The 19,871-nt window shown below is 39.1% G+C and overlaps 1 protein-coding gene across 3 annotated transcripts in view; it reads left to right on the top strand.

The window, feature by feature from the left end:
- The window catches only part of vti1a (vesicle transport through interaction with t-SNAREs 1A), a 115,800-nt gene that overhangs the window by 29,268 nt on the left and 66,661 nt on the right, over nt 1–19,871 (top strand). For all 3 annotated transcript variants that reach the window (XM_085466408.1, XM_085466409.1, XM_085466410.1), the window contains one exon: nt 5,850–5,934. In XM_085466408.1, coding sequence (XP_085322534.1) covers nt 5,850–5,934 — 85 coding nt within the window. The remainder of the gene's footprint in view (nt 1–5,849; nt 5,935–19,871) is intronic.

Below are 19,871 nucleotides of genomic sequence, written 5' to 3'. Positions count from 1 at the left end.
AGGGCAAATATTAGGGAATTAAACTCAGAGTTCCTTCAGTTATTGGGACCAACAACTTTCAAGAACTTGATCAGCTTTTGAGTTTTGATCAGGAATGGCAGCTTGAAACGTTTTACTGTTCTTTAAATATCTCAATATGAGGCCAAAAAAGCTGCTTGTGCAGTAAAAAAACACTGAGGTTATTTTTTAGTGATTTATGTTATGTGTTTAAGAGTGCACATTGTAGGCTAGTATTTGTTTTGTGCTTTTGATTACAAATGAAAGGAAAGAGATGCTTAGTAAGATGTTGGGCCACCACATGCCGCACCTTGGCTTTGATTGCACAAGTCCCTGGAAATCTCCTGGAGGGAAGGAACGCCATTCTTCCAAAAGATACTCACTCATTCATTTGGTCTTTTGATGATGATGTTGGAGAGGACTAACTAACACATCAATCCAAAATCTGCCAGAGGTGTTAATCTGGGCTGAAGGAATTCTGAAGACTATAGCATATGATTCACATCCTTTTAAAACTCATCAAGCCATCCACTGACCCTTGTTTCCATAGACTGTATGTAAAAGCCTTAAAGTTAAAGTGATATTAAATTGGTTGGATTTAGTACACACATGCCCCCATCTCACTTCCTTCTCTCATACACAGGAAACTTTTATTGTAGTGACCAATTCGATTTTGTACCAGATGATAATCATGTTTAGTTCTTCTGCAAAGTTTGATATTGAAGTACAATGACTTGATTTTGAAGCTGGCCTCAAGTGGCCATTTGAGGAACTGTAGTTTGAAACTTTTAGTAGAAAGGTTGTGGATTATCAGCCTTTATAGCATATCAATGTACAAAACAGCTAAACTGTTGTTTTGACTTAGCAGAAAAGAAAAGTTAGCTACAAGGATACAACTTAAAGTTTAGATAACAGGATAATTCAAAGGTCTTTTGAATCTTGAATCGTATTCAGCTTAATACATTCAAACAAAATGGCAGAGGAATGGACAATAATGTGGAGGTTTTAATAGAAATATAGCGTCTCAGAAATGGAGGGAGTGTGCTTGAAGAATTTGATCAGTTCTTTATTCCACTCTCTCAGAAATCTTGCTATAGTGCTGACCCCCCCCCATCTGCTGGAGAAAATTTGGAAACCAAAATGCAAACCACAACATTTTTTTTTTTTTTTTCTGGATTGTCAAGTTATTAAAGGGAGCTTTAGAGAGCTACATAGTGCCCTGCAAGATTATTTTAATTGTGAATTCTCCTAGAAACTAAGTTTGTCTGTATAGATCTGTTTTTATTTTCACAAATTTATATTTATGTTTATTCTTTCTTCCCTCCTTGCCTCCTTTGGTTCCTGCATATCCAAATATATTGTATATATAGGATTGTACGTTAATAATAGTAGCAATGATGATGATAAAAAATGAATAAAACATTAACTGCATGCAGAAACTAGCATCTTTGTTAACTTGTTGTTTAACTCATTAGCTTACCATTTGAAACTGTATGGTATTGATATATGTAATTATTATAATGATATTTTAAAGAGGTGACTTATCAATAAATACTATATTATTCATAACAATTGTTCAGCTTGGTTAGCAATAGTAGGTGTTAATATCACTGATGTTAGAATTATTTTAATAGTTTTGTTAATTGCGACGCAGATCCTGTAAATAAGTATAATTCTGAGTATAATTCTTATAGATTTGCTTTAGTTTTCTTTTTTATTTGATTCATTTGATATGTAAAGTTCTACTGGGGTGTCTCAAACATCTATCACTGTGCTTGAATCATGTTATTGTTGTGTATATCGTCTTATTTACTGGAGTATCGATACTTCAGGTTAAATTGAAATGTCTTATAACTGTTTAATTACATGTCTAGCCTTTAGAGTTTGTTTTTTCTTGGACTGCCCAGTAATGCTACTAATGGTAGGTTCAACATCAGCTTACCTTAATTTGAATGTAGTCATTGTCTCATTGTTGATAAAAAGATATTATACACATATTTAGCTTTATATTGTGCATGTATTCTTAAGTCTATATAAATTGTATTTAGCGCTCAAAGAGGCAGGTTCTTTAGTTATTGTAGGTTACATTATATTGTTGTCCTGCCCTGAACTCGTCTTTGTAGCTATAGTTGCAGTATGTTTTTAAATGTGCCTTCGAGTGAGACTTTATTCAAGAGGGATTCTGAAGACACAGAGTAATTCAGCTCCTATCAAAGCATCTCCATTCACACCTATCCATAATTTAAAGTGCCAGCTTGGCCCAGATGCCATGTTATTGTGCTTTTTTTCCTTTTATTTAGCTTTACTTTTGTTTCCCCTTCTTCTACCGACTTTTTTCAGCATTTCCTCTTAGCCCGAGGGTCAGAAGACATCTTGAGTTACCTCACCTGTCTACCCTATTTGGAATGGTCCAGTCTGTGTAATCGGGCTTGAATCTTTGCCCTCGTCGCCATTGCAGTCTTTTACCCTTTTGCTCTTCCTGCATTTGAATCAAAGGCTGGCGCAGCTTATACACACTTAAGCCTTGCTTTTAAAAAACTGCACTTTTTTCTTCAGCTGAAAAACATGTTTAAATATTTAGCACCCATATTCACAGCTGTTTGACACTTGTAATTCCTCGTCTTACAAGTCCCAAACAAACGGCAGAGAAGATCACACAGTCAGTCTGAATCACAGCTGTCATCATTATTCACTTTGACTCTCCCCCACCCTTATTGAAATAATAAGGAAATCATCTGAACTTTGGAAAATGGTGATAGTAACCGCCTGTGTTTGATATTGAAAGAAGGCAGGAGAAGGAAAGAAGAGGGGAGAGATTTCTTTTGAGCTACAGCTGCATTGTTCTGGGGCTCCCTGTTAATAACTTACAACTGAAGAGTGTTTCTTGACGCAAAAAAGCACAACAGAAAAACACCATTTTTGTGGTTCCTAAGAAGATCTTTGTTCAAAAATGTAGGTGTCAGATGAAAAGGCATACATACATAGGTAGGAATGGTGGTGGTGGTGGCGGCGGGGCGCACTGGTGCACTCTCAGATGCACAATATTTATCATATATTATATTTTAATCTTTTGCTAGAAGGCTCCATGAGAGGATCAGGTATGATTTGTGCTCTGTGCATGTCTTTGCCTTGTTCTGAAGGTTTTTACAGTGGTTATATGAGAACCGCAAGGGTCAAGTCTTGAATTGGGACAGTGTAGCACACCAGCAGCAACTTTGCATTTCTCTCAGTAAAAATTGCTGACAAGGATTGCTTGCTTGCTGCAGAATAAAAACAAATGGTTGAAAACCTGAACAATTTCACTATTTTTGGTCCTGCAACATTGGAGCAATATTGCATGACTGTGAGAGATACTGCATTGTAATTTGTATCTCTTTATGTATAATCTCTTTATCTGTGTTGACTGACTGTGGCAATGCAGTGAACGATCTTTAGTTTAATTTGTACACGTTCCTTTTCATTATTTTCCCTGGTATCATCTTGTGTCCGTGGCTGGATTGTTCCATTATTAGGGCTATCATAGTCTGCCATTACTGGATTCTTAGTGGCTGAACTTTAACCCTTTCCTTCAGGTTCTGTCACTGTGAAACTCAGGATGCATTATTCTAATGATCACACACACACACACACACACACGTATACTACCACTGCCACCACTACCAACCCCCCCAGTGCCCCCCCCCCCCCCTCCCCTCGCCTCCACCTCACACACCCAACCCTCCCCCCGGGCCTAAAAGAAGACAGAACGAGGGAGAGAAGAGACACAGAGAGAGAGAGAAATTCAGGAGGATAAAGCTTTGAAGTGGCTTTCCATCGCAGCGAGTCTGCCGGCCGTCTCCCCGAGACGTGTCACCTTTGCCGAGAGGGAATAGGAAAATCACGTTTCGAATGGTAATGATAACATACTAATCACTTGAGCTCTTTGAAGAACCCAGGGAGTGCGCTACTCTGTCAGTATCCCTGGCTGCCTCATGCTCCCAGGCACACACAGGCACTGCAGCCGTGGTCTAGGTGTATTAGCTTAAGCGTTCCATGTCAGTGCGTCCCCTGCATCGCAGCTGATCCATAGGGGCTCATTATAGCCCAAGCTTGGTATCCGTTTTCTCCCACATGTATACTGACACCATATCTGTTGGTGCCACTACCACTTCCACGCCACCTCCAAACCCCTTCTACCACAACCTTTACCAAAACCACACCACACCTTGCATCCAGCGCCGCTCGCCGTCTACTTATCAGTTTCCTACCGCAAGACCATTTTATCACTCAACCACCCAACCCGTTCTCCTATCGCGCCATCCCTCCCCTGCCCTCCCTTTAACTATTAAAAAGTATCTCTGCAATTTTAAATGACATCTGTCAGCGGCACAAAGAAAAAGGAAACGAGGGAAAGAAAAGAGTTCAGAGGGAGTTTTCTCCTCCCTGCTCTTTTCCCATCCCTCTTGTTGTCAAAGTTTGAAAAGTGTGTCGTTGACTTTTTTTTTTTCTTCCCCTCCACATTTTTCATTTCCTCTGAGTGATTAGCTGGTACACATTTTGACAGCCAAACCAAAACTAGAGATTTCACTTCTTTCCCTGTCCCCTTCACTCATGTGATGGGCGTGAAACCCTTGTCAGATGGGCGGCTGTCATTCATTGGGTTGTTTTCCTGTGTCAGATGTGTTAAATCTGATCAGTTTCTTAAGGTTGCGCATTAGAAAAGCCGTCACAACCAACAGCATTCAAGTAAACATTTAAGTCTTCCATGTTTATGCTGTTTGATTGCAGTGTGGGTTTAATGAAAGCTCGGTCTTATGTTGGTTTTGCACATGAAGTGTCTCAGTTCAGTGGATGATGAGGGGTTGTTTTTAGTATGTATGTAAGTGCATCTTTATATGTTATAGGTGGCTGGTCACTTTGGACTCAGCAGACATTTTGTATGTAAACAAATCCATAAGGTTAATCATTTTTAGAGCTTGGCAATTCAGTTTGTAAGGCCACTACAACAGGTTTTAAAAGGCAGCTCACAACAGTCACCAGTTACAGACTTTTTAACTAACTTTATCTACGTTTAATTAACTGTTTCAGCCTTTCAGAGAAAGCTTTGAATAAGAGTCTAAAAAAACTGTAAATTTCGGCATTTTAAAACTACCACTATTTTAACTCCACCAAAGAAAGTGAGAGCCCGTAGTGGACGTCCAGTCAACGGATGAGCTCTTTTCTTGTCTTGCTTGTTATATAGGAGCTGTTTAGGAAGAGAAGAGGCCAAAATCATTGGTTTGCTTGGTATCCTAGGAACTGCTATCAGTAGTTTGTACTCATATACACGTGATATTTACAGCCTTAGCTTAGACCTTGATACTCACAAACACCCTCTTTGGAAAATAAAAAATCACATTGCAGTCTTAATAATTTATGAAACCCATCTTTTCTTGCTATGCTAGAGGTTGTGACTAGAGGTTCCTCCAGTTGGAAAACATTAGCTGGACCCGGTTTTGTTTTACCTGGACAGCTCTTTAAATAAATTTGTATTTCATCTTAAGGCAAGGAGCTAAAACAAATTAACTGTCCTGGGTTGTGAAACAATATGAGGAGGCAGCAAAGCTCCAAGTAGTGCCGCTTTTTATGTCCAAGATGAGGCAGCAGCCTTTTTTACATGCATTTGCTTGATATTCCATCAGGACACAACACATTGTCATCCATGAAGGTTATTGCCAATATGGTTGTATTATGTTGTCGCTGTGGATGTGGTCTGTCTGCTTAGGTGACAGGGTTGATGTGTTTCTTTGAAATGGGTCCCAGCCCTCTCAATCAATTTTTATTTTGTGTTTGTTTCTCCAGCTTGAGTTCTTTTTTTTTTCTATTTATTGCAGAGAGCACATCTGTTGGACAACACAGAGAAGCTGGAAAGGTCATCACGGAGACTGGAGGCCGGCTACCAGATAGCGGTAGAAACTGGTACGTATTCTGTTATGAATTGGAAAAGGAGTGGGGCGGTGTTGGGTGGGGGGGTTCAAGATAGTGCTGAGGATGAGTGAGCGACAGCAAATTGTCTTGCTCATATGCGAGGTGGGTGGATGTGTGTGTGTGTGTGCGTGTGTTTTTGGAGGGTGGAAGGAGGGGAGTCGGTGGGGAAAAAAAAACCTCTTTCCTTGACGCCTGATGACATTTTCGGGAGCACATCAAAGGTGAGCCAGGGAGGGAGTGAGAGAAGTGTACGGGCGACAGATCGGGCGCTGCTTCTCCTTGCTCTGCTCCTGAAGAAAATTCAAGCATCACTATGGCTCAGTGTGTATGTGTTTGTGTGTGTGTGTGTGTTATGTATGCATGTGCATTTGGTGGGTGGTGCTGTGCTTTTTTTTTTTTTTTTTTTTCCCTCCACAAACAGATAGGGGGTCTATGAAAATAAACAATGTCAGCATTCCTCCTGAAGTTCTTAATTCAGGAGCGTACAAGAAAGAAAATAAAAACATCACTTTCTAAATAAATCCTCTTAAAAACACACAAACCTTTTTTTTCCCTCATTATCAAGGATGGTTTTAATCTTAAAATAGGAAAAAATCTCATTGGGATCTTAAATAGATTTAACCAGTTAGCATATTTCTTTTCCCCCCCCCCTCCCTGTCTTCCTTCCTGACAGTCACCACATTATTGAGGCGCAGTGTATTCCTCAGAGATATATCAAAGCTCATTCTTGAAGTATCAACCAGCTTTCTGTGGCTTCCGTTGTAGTTTTGAAAAAGTTTGTCAATTTACACTATAATCGCAGGGCGGCTGGTGTGCGCGACATCGACAGATTTAATAATTCAAGTCAAGGCAGGTTTGCACGGAGACCACTGGCTTTTGATGTTCCCTGTAACTTGCATTCACAAATTCCTAAATACAATCTGCATTCTCTGCCTAAAAATGTTGATTCAAATTTCCGAGATGATTCTGACGTTATTAGAGTTTCTCGATGGTGTCGAATTCTGCAACAGCCGGCGGATTTTTGTTCCGCCCTGCCGCAGCTTTCACAGTGACTCGTTTTGATGTTTTGCCTCACAGCTTGGTTGTTGGTGAAGAAGTGTATGGTGACTTAGCAGTGTTGAGCACCTCCTGTGTCCAGCGGTTTCTTCCGCTGTAGTCAGCCACATGCCCCTTGACCCTGTGTCACCAGTGGCTGTCTCATCCACTGTGCGTGCAGCTAGCTAAGAACAATGCCCGTTTATCCTGCCTCGGTCCCACACACGTGGCTCGGTCCACACCAGCTGTGGGGTATGTTTGTGGTTTGGTGGGGAAGCTTCGCCCCATGTCTTTAATCCATGACCTCTTCCTTTACTCTGCTGTCGATACCAGCCCTCCGCTCAGATGCACAACCTGAAATGGCGATGTCTCCAGGTCAGCTAGAGAATACATCTAAATAAGGAACGTAGATCCACTCGGCATACGCAGCTCTCTACCAGACTAATCTGCCAAGCTCTCAAATTTAATAAAAAGTGTTGGCATGAACATTAGGAAGCCAGATTTATCTACTCGGTTAATACAGTTTGACAGAGTTCACCATCTGATCCAAAGTTCTTTTATTTCTTTTTTCTTTTGGATTGTTCGCCCGTTTCAAATGATATATTTTCTCTTGTTGTCCTACTGTGATGCATTACAACGCTTCCCAGACATCTTCATATTATCTTGCACTATTTAGTCCATACTCCTGCCAGATTAGTGAGTCACACAGTACACTAAGGAAACTGGATTTGTGTTGAACTTGGTTGCTTTTACAGCCCACCAAAGATTTCGTTTATTGTTGTTTGTTCTTTTTTCACATCATCAAGTACAAAACAAAATAAATATCCAAGTCCTGCAAGTACTAGGCTTTATTCATGAGCGTTATGAAATGCCATTGGCAGTTGTTGTGGAATAAGCTTTGTGTTTTCAAATGCAGGTGCGGCATCCATGGATATTTAACAAGAATAATTAGAGCATTAAGTGTTTCTCCAATCAGACATTTTCTAGTCATACTGTAAATGCTACTCTTGCCACACATCTCAACTCTTCTTAGACATCTAAGCCCTAGTTTTTTACCAAGAGCAGTTTAGCATCGTTATTTTGCAGTAATTCAAAGTTGCATTCTCCATCCACAATGACACAGTAGCCCTTAAGAACTACAATTGACCAATGGGGGAAGTGGAACTAAAAGACATTATATTTCAAAGAGATAGATCCTGAACAAAGAAATGGCGTAGAAACTCTTTGCCCCCTTTTCTCTTCACCGCCGACAATATCTCTCTTAATGACCAGGAACAAAAAAAACAGGATGCTTCTAGGTCACATTTAAGGAGAAAAAAGAAGACTCTTAGTTCTAAGAAAAGATGAATCTTGACACAGTATCATTTTATCATAGATATTTTAGTTTTTTCTTCTTCTATTCTCAGTGTCTCTAGTGTATTTTGTGAAACAAAGGCTTGCCAAAAGCAGTGAGAGCCCTCAGAGGGATATAGAGGAGACTCTTTGGGCATGCAGAGCTATTTACCACACGCACCCTCAAGAAACAGGGTTCTCTGTTTGTCTCATAAATAAAGTATAGAACTTCATTAGTGAAGAGCACTGACTTGAAAGCCCAGGCATAGAGACATGCAGACATGGAGGCTAGCCCAGTTAAAGAGGGCAGTAAATAAAAAGGGAGGGCATGCAGTTAGCCAATTTAAAGACATTTGAGTCAGGGGCATTTGAAATGCCCAAACGTGGAGGCTTGTCAAATTTTGAAGATGTTGTTAAATCAAAGACATGCTGGATTTTAGTCCTTCCCGCCAAAGCTGAAGATATTTTGAATGATTCATGATGCTTGTTTAAGAATGAAAATAGCATGTTGTGCAACATATCCATGTTGCAATGATTTGTTGCCTTACCTTTCTATTCATTAAAGGTTAGAGACTGATTAGCAGTTTCTGAAAAGATATGACTCTATAAAACATATATATATGTATATTTAAAAATACATTCTGCTTTACATAGTAAAATTTTAACTCTTAATTTAAAAACTGAAATATTAATTAGTGTTATCTCAGCAATTAAAATTATTTGATGGCGCTTTATTGCACTTTTGTGAGGATGTAAATAGTTTAAGGTTGAAATGTAGCCTTGTCATAGCAGAATTCATTTTGTTAGCATGTTTGTGTGTTGCAAAGGACCGCTAAGGCGAGCGATCTAGCGTAATTCTAAAGGTAATTTTATAATAAATACAAGTTTACTGTAAAAACAAACCAGAGGCAGTATTTAAAGTGTCCAGTTCAGTAAATCATGCATTAAATATTAAGGAAACTTACTTTGAAAATTCATCCCCCCTTATGCTTTTCACAAATACTTTAGCAATGCCAACAAAATGAGCCGCTGAAACAAAGACGAGCACAGACAAAAGCATTGCTGCTCTGCATTTTAAAGGTGGCCAGCAAGAGGCTGAGACACTTCTTCTTAGGTGAGTGTTCTTGGTGTTAGGAGCCTGTAATCAATCCTGCAAATGAAAACAGCTCATTAGGGATTGATTTCAGCCCCGTTTAGATAAGCAGAGAGGGTTGGGGTACGGCCCCCAGGGGCCCCAGCCTAGCCCAAAGTTCACGCCATGCCAGGTAGAGAGCAGCACTGCAGGCTATCAACTTTATTAGGATGGAGATAAGCTGATTAGACCTTGTCAATCAAAGGTGCCAGTGACTCAATCATGATCCAGGGGATTTTTCTTTCTTTCTCTCCCTTTTTGTCTCGCTTCCCACTCTCACACTCTCCCTCTCTTTTTTGTGATAAATCATTGAAGCGACCAACAAAGTGGCAGCCATCGCTGGGCTAAGCTAAGCAGCCCTGCAGTTGTCACCAAGGCAGACGTGTGAGGACCCTGTGATGATGTGACGACTATATTAAAGAGTACATCAATTTGTTTTAGAGCAGTTTGATTTTCAACTGCAGTGGTATTAAAAGAGGGGTGGGGGGGGCAAAAGAGGGGAGGGTGAGCACGTCGGCGTCATCGAACAGGATTCCAGTGGCAGAGCAAGGGGTGCTGGGACAGCGAGAAATAAATAGATAAATGACGGAGTGACGAGAAATAAATAAATATGTTTTTGTAAACATTAAAAAAAAAATCTTCATGGCTCTCGTTTGAAGCAGAGTGTGGCTTTGAGTCTTGCTGAGAGTCCATGGGTGCTGGAGTGGCCCAGTAACACAACACACATTTGTCCCGACTCTCTATCTCTATCTCTCCCTCTCCATCTTTGTCTCTTTCTCTGTGTCTCTCCCGCTCGCTTTATTTCTCCCTGTTCCCTGTAAAGATCAGACTCGATGATTCTTTTGGTGCTGGGCCACCAAAGCGTCGCCTCAAATCCATAAGCAAACACTTAACAAATGACTTAGCCGGTTACGTTTATGAACACCAACTTTTATATTAAACAGAGGCTGTTGTTCTCCCTCAATACATTTTATTCAATTCTTTAACATTCAAAACATGCTGTTAATGTAGAATATTTTATTACATTTTTACTGATTTACACAAATAAAAATCCTACAAATAAATAGGTAATTAATCAGTATTTAAGTGGAATTAGTATTTTTGGAAATTGACAATTATTCTACAATTTTAATACATTTAAAGAGATTAGTTTGAAAATTTGGTTTGTTTGTTTTGCAAATGCAACCCAATTTTATACTTGATTTTTTTTGTATTAGTAAGTACTTTAATGATTTTTATATATATATTTTTTAAAAAGCATAGTATATACACACATTAAATGCAATGTAAATCTTTTTCTTATTAGCATGTTGCTGAATCTTTTCTTACTTCTTATTTTAGTTTATTCTCTCTGTTCTGCAATGTAGTTTTAATATTTTAAGCATCTCTTTTTCATTTCTCTTTTTAAAAGGACACTTTGCTAAAGTGGATTTCCTTGAGGTATAGCATAGTAGATCACTTTTTTTGTAGGCCGATACAATCGGCATGTTGTATTGTGTTCAAAAAGAATATGACGTTATTTGATAATTGTTTGATTAATAAAGCCGAGAGCCAGGACTTAAATATTTCACAGCTTGAATTTTCAGCTAAAGAGAAAGGAGGTCTTTTTAAAGAAATGTGCTTTAAAGCGGAAAACGTTTTTCTATAGCTATTTAAAAAGAAAACAGTCATTAAAAAAAACACTGCCAAAATTTTAACTTGAAACCATATTTCCTAAATATATATGCTTCAACGCATAACATCTTGCTCTCAGAAAATCTAGCCGTGGGTGAGCTGTTTATCGGTAAACCCCCGGTGGATGAAAGGCGTAGCAATAATGATTTTTTTCTCTCCTAATCGGACCTTGTCAGCAAGGCGTCTTATCGTGGAGAGGAAAATGACACCGATCCTATCGAAGAGCCTGGAGTCCGAATCGGCGGCGTGTGTCCCCCCCAATCATGGCCGGCCGTGGCCCAGTCATATCTAGCGCCGCCACAAACGGCGAGCGACGCTTTTTTATGTGGACTTCAAAAACGTCGCGAGTCATTAAAATTGCACCCACGTTTGGCAGCGGGGATCAGCCGCTCTGGAGCGAAAATGGGATGTGGGAAGAGGAGACTCACTAAATGTGTTAATTCCATCCTCACATGTTTACGGCTTAATTTTAATCTGTTTGAGGGAGGAGGAGGGGTGGAGGGACGATTGGAAATGGGGGGCGGGAGGGGCAATGAGAAAGCCTAGCACTGCAATAAATCGCCATTATCTTTGACACCCTAGGACTCAGCTGTTCCAGGGATTTAGGGGTCCACTGGCAACAGTGTATATATATCGTAGGGCATGAAAACACTGTTTACGCTTGAACTGCGGTAGCTAAGGTGCAATCACCAGTTTCAGGCTGCCCAGACAAAAGGCCTTACGTTCACAATGGCCAGCTAGCATACGGACCCTCAATGGAAGAGCTGAACCAACAGACTCAAGTATGTGTTTGTGTGCGCGCGCCTGTTTTCCTGAACGTGCGTGGGCAAGTCTCTGTTTCCCTGTGTATCGACAGGTGTTACTGCAAACATCCAAAAATTTGTTCGAGCTTTTGTGGGACTACAAAAATGCAAATAAGTGACATGTTTTTGCAAAGTTAAATGAACCTTCTCCAAAAATAGATCAAGAATTCTTGAACGAACAAAGATTGTTCCGTTAAGCTTACCGTCCACCAGCTACTACAGCTGCTCCTCGCCTCCTTGTGTTCCTCCATTAGGTCTCCACAGAGTGTGAGCTAGCATTAATAAAATTATGAGAAAATCTAATAATTAGACCTTTAGTCAGTTATTAGCTTCAACAAGGCTCTCAACATAATGAGACTCTTGGAAGTAATGATCTGACTAGAGAGCTCATTGGAGCTTTCCTGCTAAGTGTAAAAAATAAATAAATAAAAAAAATAGAGCGACAGACAACATTTTTAAGACAAATGTTGGTTTTAAGCATTTAAGCTAGGCCCTAAAACTTAATCACTAGCGTTATACACATTTAGCGACTTTATGATGGATATGAGATGAGATTGACCAAGCAACATTGACTGAAATCTTTTATTAACTAAAGATTAAACCACCACAGTGATTGCAACTGAACACAGGCAGCCCAACTGCTTGATTAGCATTCCTCAATAGCAAACCATGAGTCCCCAATGTCCCCAACTACGGCAAATAGCATTTTTTTGTGTGCGTTTTACTAGTCTATTTAATCAGAAAACACAATTTCATTAAAGAACAATGTCCTTGAGACGATGAAAATTAAGTCATTTTGGGACACTTTGTAAATTGGTCTAGATTCCTGATCAAACCCCATCCAAATCATTTATTGATATAATCTTATCCTTATCTCAAGATACAAAACACCCTCCAAATGCTAGATTGTGGTAAGACACTATATCTTAAAAGAGACCATCGTCCCAACCTTAAATCATTTTTTTTTTCTATTTTTAGGTTATAATAACTAAAAAGATACCCCCTGCCTTCTCGCATGCAGAAGAAAAAAGTGTAGCATTGACCTCTGGCTGACACAGAGAAAACTGAGGGAGGGTGGTGGGGGTGAGATGGAGAAAAAGAAAGCAGAAAGAGCGACGGAGAGGAGAGAGCTAAGACAACAACTGTGAAGAGCCGCATAGGGTTAAAGAAAAACTGTTTCAGAAGGAAATGGGAGACAAAAGCGCGGACTCGGAGCCCCCATGGGTGCTTTAAAGAGCCGCTACATCTGAGGTGCTGAAATATTAAAAACAGAAAAGGAGAAAAAAAACCTGAAATAAAGTAAAGGAGTGGGAATGAGAGGGAATTGTGCTATTTTGTCAACTGAGGACCTTTTAACAGAAAAATTAATTGAGTGATGAGAATGACGCAGTGAATGACAAGATGATTGATGACATTTAAAACCCGAAAACGGGGTAAAAAAGAAAAGAGATTAGACATTTATCAGAGTGAGTGGATAGGTTGCTGTATAGAAGCAAGAAATAGAAATAATGGAAAGGAGATTACAAAGATCCATAAAATATTTGAATGTTTTTTACTTGTTTACCAGGTTTTTTTTTTTTTTTTTTTTTTTTTTTTTTAAATCCTCTTGCTTCTCTTTGACCAGTGCACTAAAGTGACAACCATTCCTTTTATATATATATATGTATATGTATATGTATATGTATGTATGTGTGTGTATATATATATATATATATATATATATATATATATATATATATATATATATATATATATATATATATATATATATATATATATATATATATATATATATATATATATCTCATTTAAAAAAGAAAGGCAAGAGGCATTATACTACAAAGCAGTGTTTCTTCACAGTGAGTCTTCTGTCAAGCTGGCAGACATAAATGGGCAATTTTTTGATGCAGATTCAGCAGTGTTTTAAGGGTGAAAATTAAGGGGAAGATGGTGCCATTACCATAACATTTCCCTTATGCTTTGCACATAGTTATACAATAAAATCTGACGAATTGAGCCATGCACCTGTGATGGGTCCCTTGCAATATTCTGTTTGGGTCTTAAAACAATCGCACAGCATTTAAGACATTACTTCTTAATAATTGATTAAACCTTTTAATCATTTGAATTCACATGACAACATACAAATGGTTAAAAATCCTATTAGCAGCTTTAAAGCCTGACATGTATATGTGTAAGCCATGCATGACTGCCAGCCAGTAAAAACATTTTCAGAGCAGGAAGAATAATAAATAATGATACAAGATTGTAGTTTAGGTTTCAGACATGAAATTGAAAAAGTAAGCAGACGATAATGTAGAGTATAATAATGTAAGTATTTTGCTATCATTTATTTGCTGCATAATTGATATTATTTTTAGGCCTTTGTCTAAATTTTCTAATTAAAAAACACTTATACATTAAATTAATTAATACATATAAATAAGCCTTGCATAATTGTATTAAATGTAGAATACGTTTAATTTAAACATATTATGGTATCTTCTTCTACCTTATTCCATCACTTTTACCTTTACTACCCACTTTTTTTTTTTCTATAAATGTTTTTGTTTGTTTTTACAATGCTGCCAAATTTAATACAAATTTTGGGAAGACTTTTGTCAATTCATTTATATAAGTGTATTTATTTTTCCCCCTTGAAAACAGTCTCACACCACAGTTTGATATATAGACTTAAGAATAAATAAATTATTAATAGTCATATTAATTACTGCTGTCCTTTTCATATTACTTTCACACAGATACAGAATTGATAGATAAAAGTTTAACACTGTTACTCTCAGTGCTGACACCAATAACAACAGTCATAATATTTTAATATAGCAAGTGTCCATATATTATAGGGTCATAAAATGACTGTTACTGTGTAATGTTTATTAGAATTTTAGAAGTTTTTTTTTTTTTAAAGAACCTTTTCCATGTGAGGAAGTCTAAAGAAACATCCGGACAACACTGACTTCTTTTAGCTTTAAATGGTGTAGCTGGTGCTTTGTTGTTAGTCAGTGATGACTGCACTGTGTCACTTCTCATATAGTCACACAGATGTTTTTTTTTATGTAGCCCACATGAAGACCCTGTGGTGTCATGTCTAGAATAGATACAATGTGCAATAGAATAAGCAATACCCATGCTATTAGATTTAAATTACTTGGTCTTTCTTAAAAAAGTATGACTGATTTTGATCTTTGAGACAGTAAAGTGGTGGCTCTAGCCTTAAGGAAACATTTTGATCTTTTGTTAGAAAACCATATGAACCTAAATGCCGTCATTAGCTTGTTATTAATGTGCATCTACTATAAACATTCCTGGCGCCCCCCCCACACATCCAGTCCCCACCCTGCAAGGCACACAATTATACTGTACAAACAGAGTGGCGCATATTAGCCATCGCCGTCTGTCCTTGTTCCTTTTTCGCTCAATGGTTGCCACAAGAATCACACCTCCCCTCCTCTGTCAAAGGAGCTTCCTCCTTGGCTGTCCTGTGCCCATCAGACAGGGTGCCCGGCCGTTTAAGACACCCAGGGAACATGAAACGGAGCCGGGCTGAGATGTCAGCTGGTTGCCCCATCTGCCAGTCAGTGGGTTGGTAAAGCTTTTGTCCTGGGGGGTAACCTTAGGAGTGCAGTGTGTGCAGATAAAGTGTGTTTGTGTGTGCGTGCATGTGCATTTTGCTGAGGGACGTCAGACTCAGCATCACAGTTTTGAGCAAAGCGAGCCACATACAACATGGTGACCTTGTCCTTTTAATTTATATGCGAGATGACATTTCCACCAAAATTGACCAAATTTAAAAAAATAAAAAAATCTGATCTCACATCAGGGAAAATTAGCTGCTGTGTTTACTGGTGAGGATTTTTTTTTTTTTAAATGAAGGCATTTCAGGGGAATAAAATGTGCAGGTCTCACACAGTTGTCCAGGATCTTCAGCTGGATTGAAGTTAATTGGTCTCATTTCAGATCTGCTCACTTCTTATGGACCACAGTTGGTGGAGGAGTCGACAGAACTTTAAATTGCCTGAAACTTGTCTCTATTCTTTTCCTGTTCCCCTGCTAAATAACCTAACCTTGACAGTACAAACAGTTTGACTCTCATATAAATGAACCAAGGTACTGAGTGAACGCTGGCCGGCTGGTTGAATCGAAGCACATTTCCACTCATGCATTCTATCATTTGGTAGATAGGCCGCGCCCTTGAGCTGCTTTAGGAGGCAGGCACTGCTTGTTTTCACTCTAAGAAGGTGCTGAAAGGGGGCCTCTGTGTATGCACGAATGCACGCACATAATCCTTTGGACGGTTCTACGTGAGCCCAAGAGTTCCTAAAAAGAAAATGTATGCAGACAGCATGAACTTATTTATTTACCACTGGCTTATGCTTTTGTAGTTTCGCCTGTCAAGGATATCAGCACAAGTTAATATGTGCGCTTTTGTGTGTGCGTGTGAGTCTGCGTGTGTGTGTGTCTTTGCACCTCAGTTGTTTCACTCTCAGATAAAATCTGATTTATAACAACAAAGCCACCCTGTAATAATTTTTAGTCAACTTTGACTGTTGACTGCCACGTAGAAAGCTTCGCTTAAGTGGTCTACATATTCCCCATGTTCACATCAGTCAGTCTCACCACATGATGTATGTAGTGGTAGTCCTGAAGGGCTTATGCATGCACAGCTCTGCACCGGCAAGTCCTCCCTGAGCACATCTATGATCTTGGGTTGTTCAATCATCAATCAAGGCCAACTGCAGCGTACTGTACTGTCGCCCATCTTTTAAAGCGCAGTTGTGAAGGACTGGCTAAGATGGCCTAAGGGACACCTTCCTTGGTCAGGCCCATCTTAGGTTTGATGTGATTATGTGCGTGGTTATGACTACACAGAACAGACTTGACACATCGATGTAGACTTTTTAAAAATGTTTGGTGAATACTATCTGACAGGAGGGAAGTGCTTACTGGTATTTTTGTATTTGAATTCTTGGCTGTACTTTCTCCAGACATTTTTTTTATTAATTTTCTTGTCATTTTGTTGCTATGATTCCCCATTAGCTTTCAGCTATTATAGAAAATAGACCAAGGTTCATCTCAAAACGGAGAAACTTAAGTTTTTATCAATCGTATTTTTTTAATTTTAGTTTTACATTTCTTTTGTAGGTTTTTGTGGTCACATCTTTCATGCTTTAGGCCATTTTTTTAAAATAACTCTTAGCTCATTATTAAGGCAAATGTCTTGTGAGATAAATAAACATGCATCGAGCAACTATAAAATTCACTAAATCAAGAAAACCTGGAAAAAAATTTTGCCTAAATTTTAGACGGTATGGGCAGAGAGAGCAGACAAAGAAGGCAGTGCAGTGAAAACACTGCCAGAAAATCAAAAAGAAATATACAGTACATTCACTTTCTCCACAAAGCTACTCTGAATTCATTATATTATCCAGAATGGACATTCAGAACCATATGATATTGCAGTGATAGAGTTGCTTGCCAATTTTCCTGTGTGCTTGAAGTGAGGTATTGTGCTATTTTAATGAGCTGTTTAGACTAGTGGACGGTTGCATTTGGGTTTTAACAACCGGCTCAATGAGTAATTGTTATTGCCTCTTAAAGGCCAGATGTATGGAATTCATGCAAATATAGAGCAAAGGGAAAATAAGTGTGTGTGTGTGTGTGTGTGTGTGTGTGTGTGTGTGTGTGTGTGTGAGTGTGAGTGTATGTGTGTGTGTGAGTGAGGGTGTCTTGGAATAATTGTTTTCCAGATGTCCTTCTTTCATGTAAACCACACACGTGCTCGTGCACACGCACACACTTAAAGGACTGAACAGATGATGGTGATGATGATTAAGCTCTTAAGCATATGGAGATATTGTCTTTTAGTGTGTGTGTGTGTGTGTGTGTCTGAGACTTTTTTTTTGAACATTTCTGTTCCCTCAGTCTTCCGTGACAGGTTCACCCATCTCTCCTGGGGAGACTTTCACTCCCAATTTAGACGCAACCGTCATCAAGTGACAGCAATGGCTCCGGCACCCTACCTTTGCAATGTGACTACAGTTAACTTAACAAGTCTCGATATGTGAGCTCCATCTTTGATGTAATTGATTTGAGTAGTCTGAGCATCTTTCTTGCCAGGAAGTTGAGATTTTTGGTGGATCTGTCAAGATGATCTTTGGAGGAATGCAGGTCACTTCTCTTACAGTTTTAAAAAAGTTATTATCTTTTATCATGTTGCATGTTTTGTATGCCTCCTTTGCTGCTCTAGATGTCAGATATGGTGCATCCTATCTGTAAACTCATCAGGAAGAACACGTGTGGCCACACTGTACTCAGGTCTCTACTCCGTATTGCAGTCCATCTGTCCAGTCCTGCTTGTTTTACAGTGATCATAAATATCAACAGCAGAAAAGAAATCAAAGATCCCTCTGATATAAAGCTGTTTAGAAGGTGGTCATTTTACAAGCGAATTGTGTATTGTTTCAATATGTTTTAAAGTTTACATTGGACCTTTCGTGGGCCGTGCTGTAGTGTGAGTGTGGACACTTTTGTTGGGTTTTTTTCCCCCCGCTGATGAGATTCAAGTACAGTGTATCTATTGTTTGTTCTTGTCTTTGATGTTTCTCCTGCCTCTGCAACACCTTACGCTTGGATGTTGCATCTGTTTTATAAAAAAAGAAATGAATATCCACTTTTGCTTAAGTAAAACTAACTTAAAAGTGAAATGTACTAAACAAAAGAAGTACATTAAACTAGTTTATATATTATGAAATAATAATTTAAATAGTACACTTATGACATTTGATGAATAAAATTGAATTTGTTTCATATGCTTCATCTGAAATTCCCTGAAGACCTTTTAATCGTCTACCTGATGTTGTTACGCGGTCAGCCGTGCTCGCCTTTTAAAAGTGTTCAAATTTCAGTGAACGCAGAGTACACAAGTGTCTTAAACTGTGTGCATTTCATCACATTGGTGTGATTGTGTGTCTGTGTCTGTATATTTGTGTGGGTTGAAGTTGTGTTGAGTGACAAGGGCATGCGTCTTGAGCCACCTGGATTTATTTGGGCCAAACAAGAGGGGCCCGTGTCTGTCTGGGCCCCTCTTCTGTCCGCACGGGGGCCTCAGAGCCATGAACAGAAGGTACCTCCTCACATCTCACACCTGAGCTCCTCCCAGGCTGGGACCAACCTCTCTTTCTATCTCTCTCCCTCCATCCACACAGGCTTGTTTCTCTCTTTCTTTCACTACCCTCTGTGTCCTCTCCACTTCTCTCCCAGGCCATGGCCTGGCCTACTTTTACCTCTCCCACTCTGTACTCTTTGATCTCAACTGTGTTGGCACTTTCCATAGATCATGTGCATGTTTGAAAATGGCCCATTTGCTCAATCCTCAGTCTGTTTATGAATATACATTTCACAAACATTAACATGTAGTTAATAGTCTACAAAGAGAAGGATTCTCTCTCATGTATTAGCTGTGCTTATCGCAGTAAGTGATGCTAAGGTTTGCAGTAAAATCCCCTTTTCTGTTTGCTTGATGCACTCCTTTCTTTTCCAGACATTGAAAGTTTGTTTCCCATTTTTTCCTCCTTTTTTTTTTTGCTAATGTTTTTTTCTCTCCTTTCATACAAATCTCTCAACTCGGTTCCTGGAAAAGAGGCTTTATTCAGGGAGGAAATGTGTTTGCTTGTCTGTTAGCATCGTTTTCATTTGTGCTTGAAGTGACAGGGTGTGAAGCTGGGTAGGCGTGTGCATCTCAGAAGTCAAAAGCACAAACACTAACAAGACATCAAGTCGGCTGCTTTATTTTTTTTAAGGTAAAATCAACTCAAACTCAATAGGAATTGCGTTCCTCTGGTCAGTCTGGCATTAAATCGGGGATTTTTCTCCACACTGTGAATGCATTTCACAGAATCTTGGGAACAAGCTGCTACTGATTGCATAATACT

This window comes from Copadichromis virginalis, linkage group LG8 (assembly GCF_057382275.1).
Source record: "Copadichromis virginalis isolate Kocher_CV1m ecotype Utaka linkage group LG8, C_Virginalis_male_GT1.1, whole genome shotgun sequence".
Lineage (NCBI taxonomy): Eukaryota > Metazoa > Chordata > Actinopteri > Cichliformes > Cichlidae > Copadichromis > Copadichromis virginalis.
This window is presented reverse-complemented; position numbering and strand designations above follow the sequence as displayed.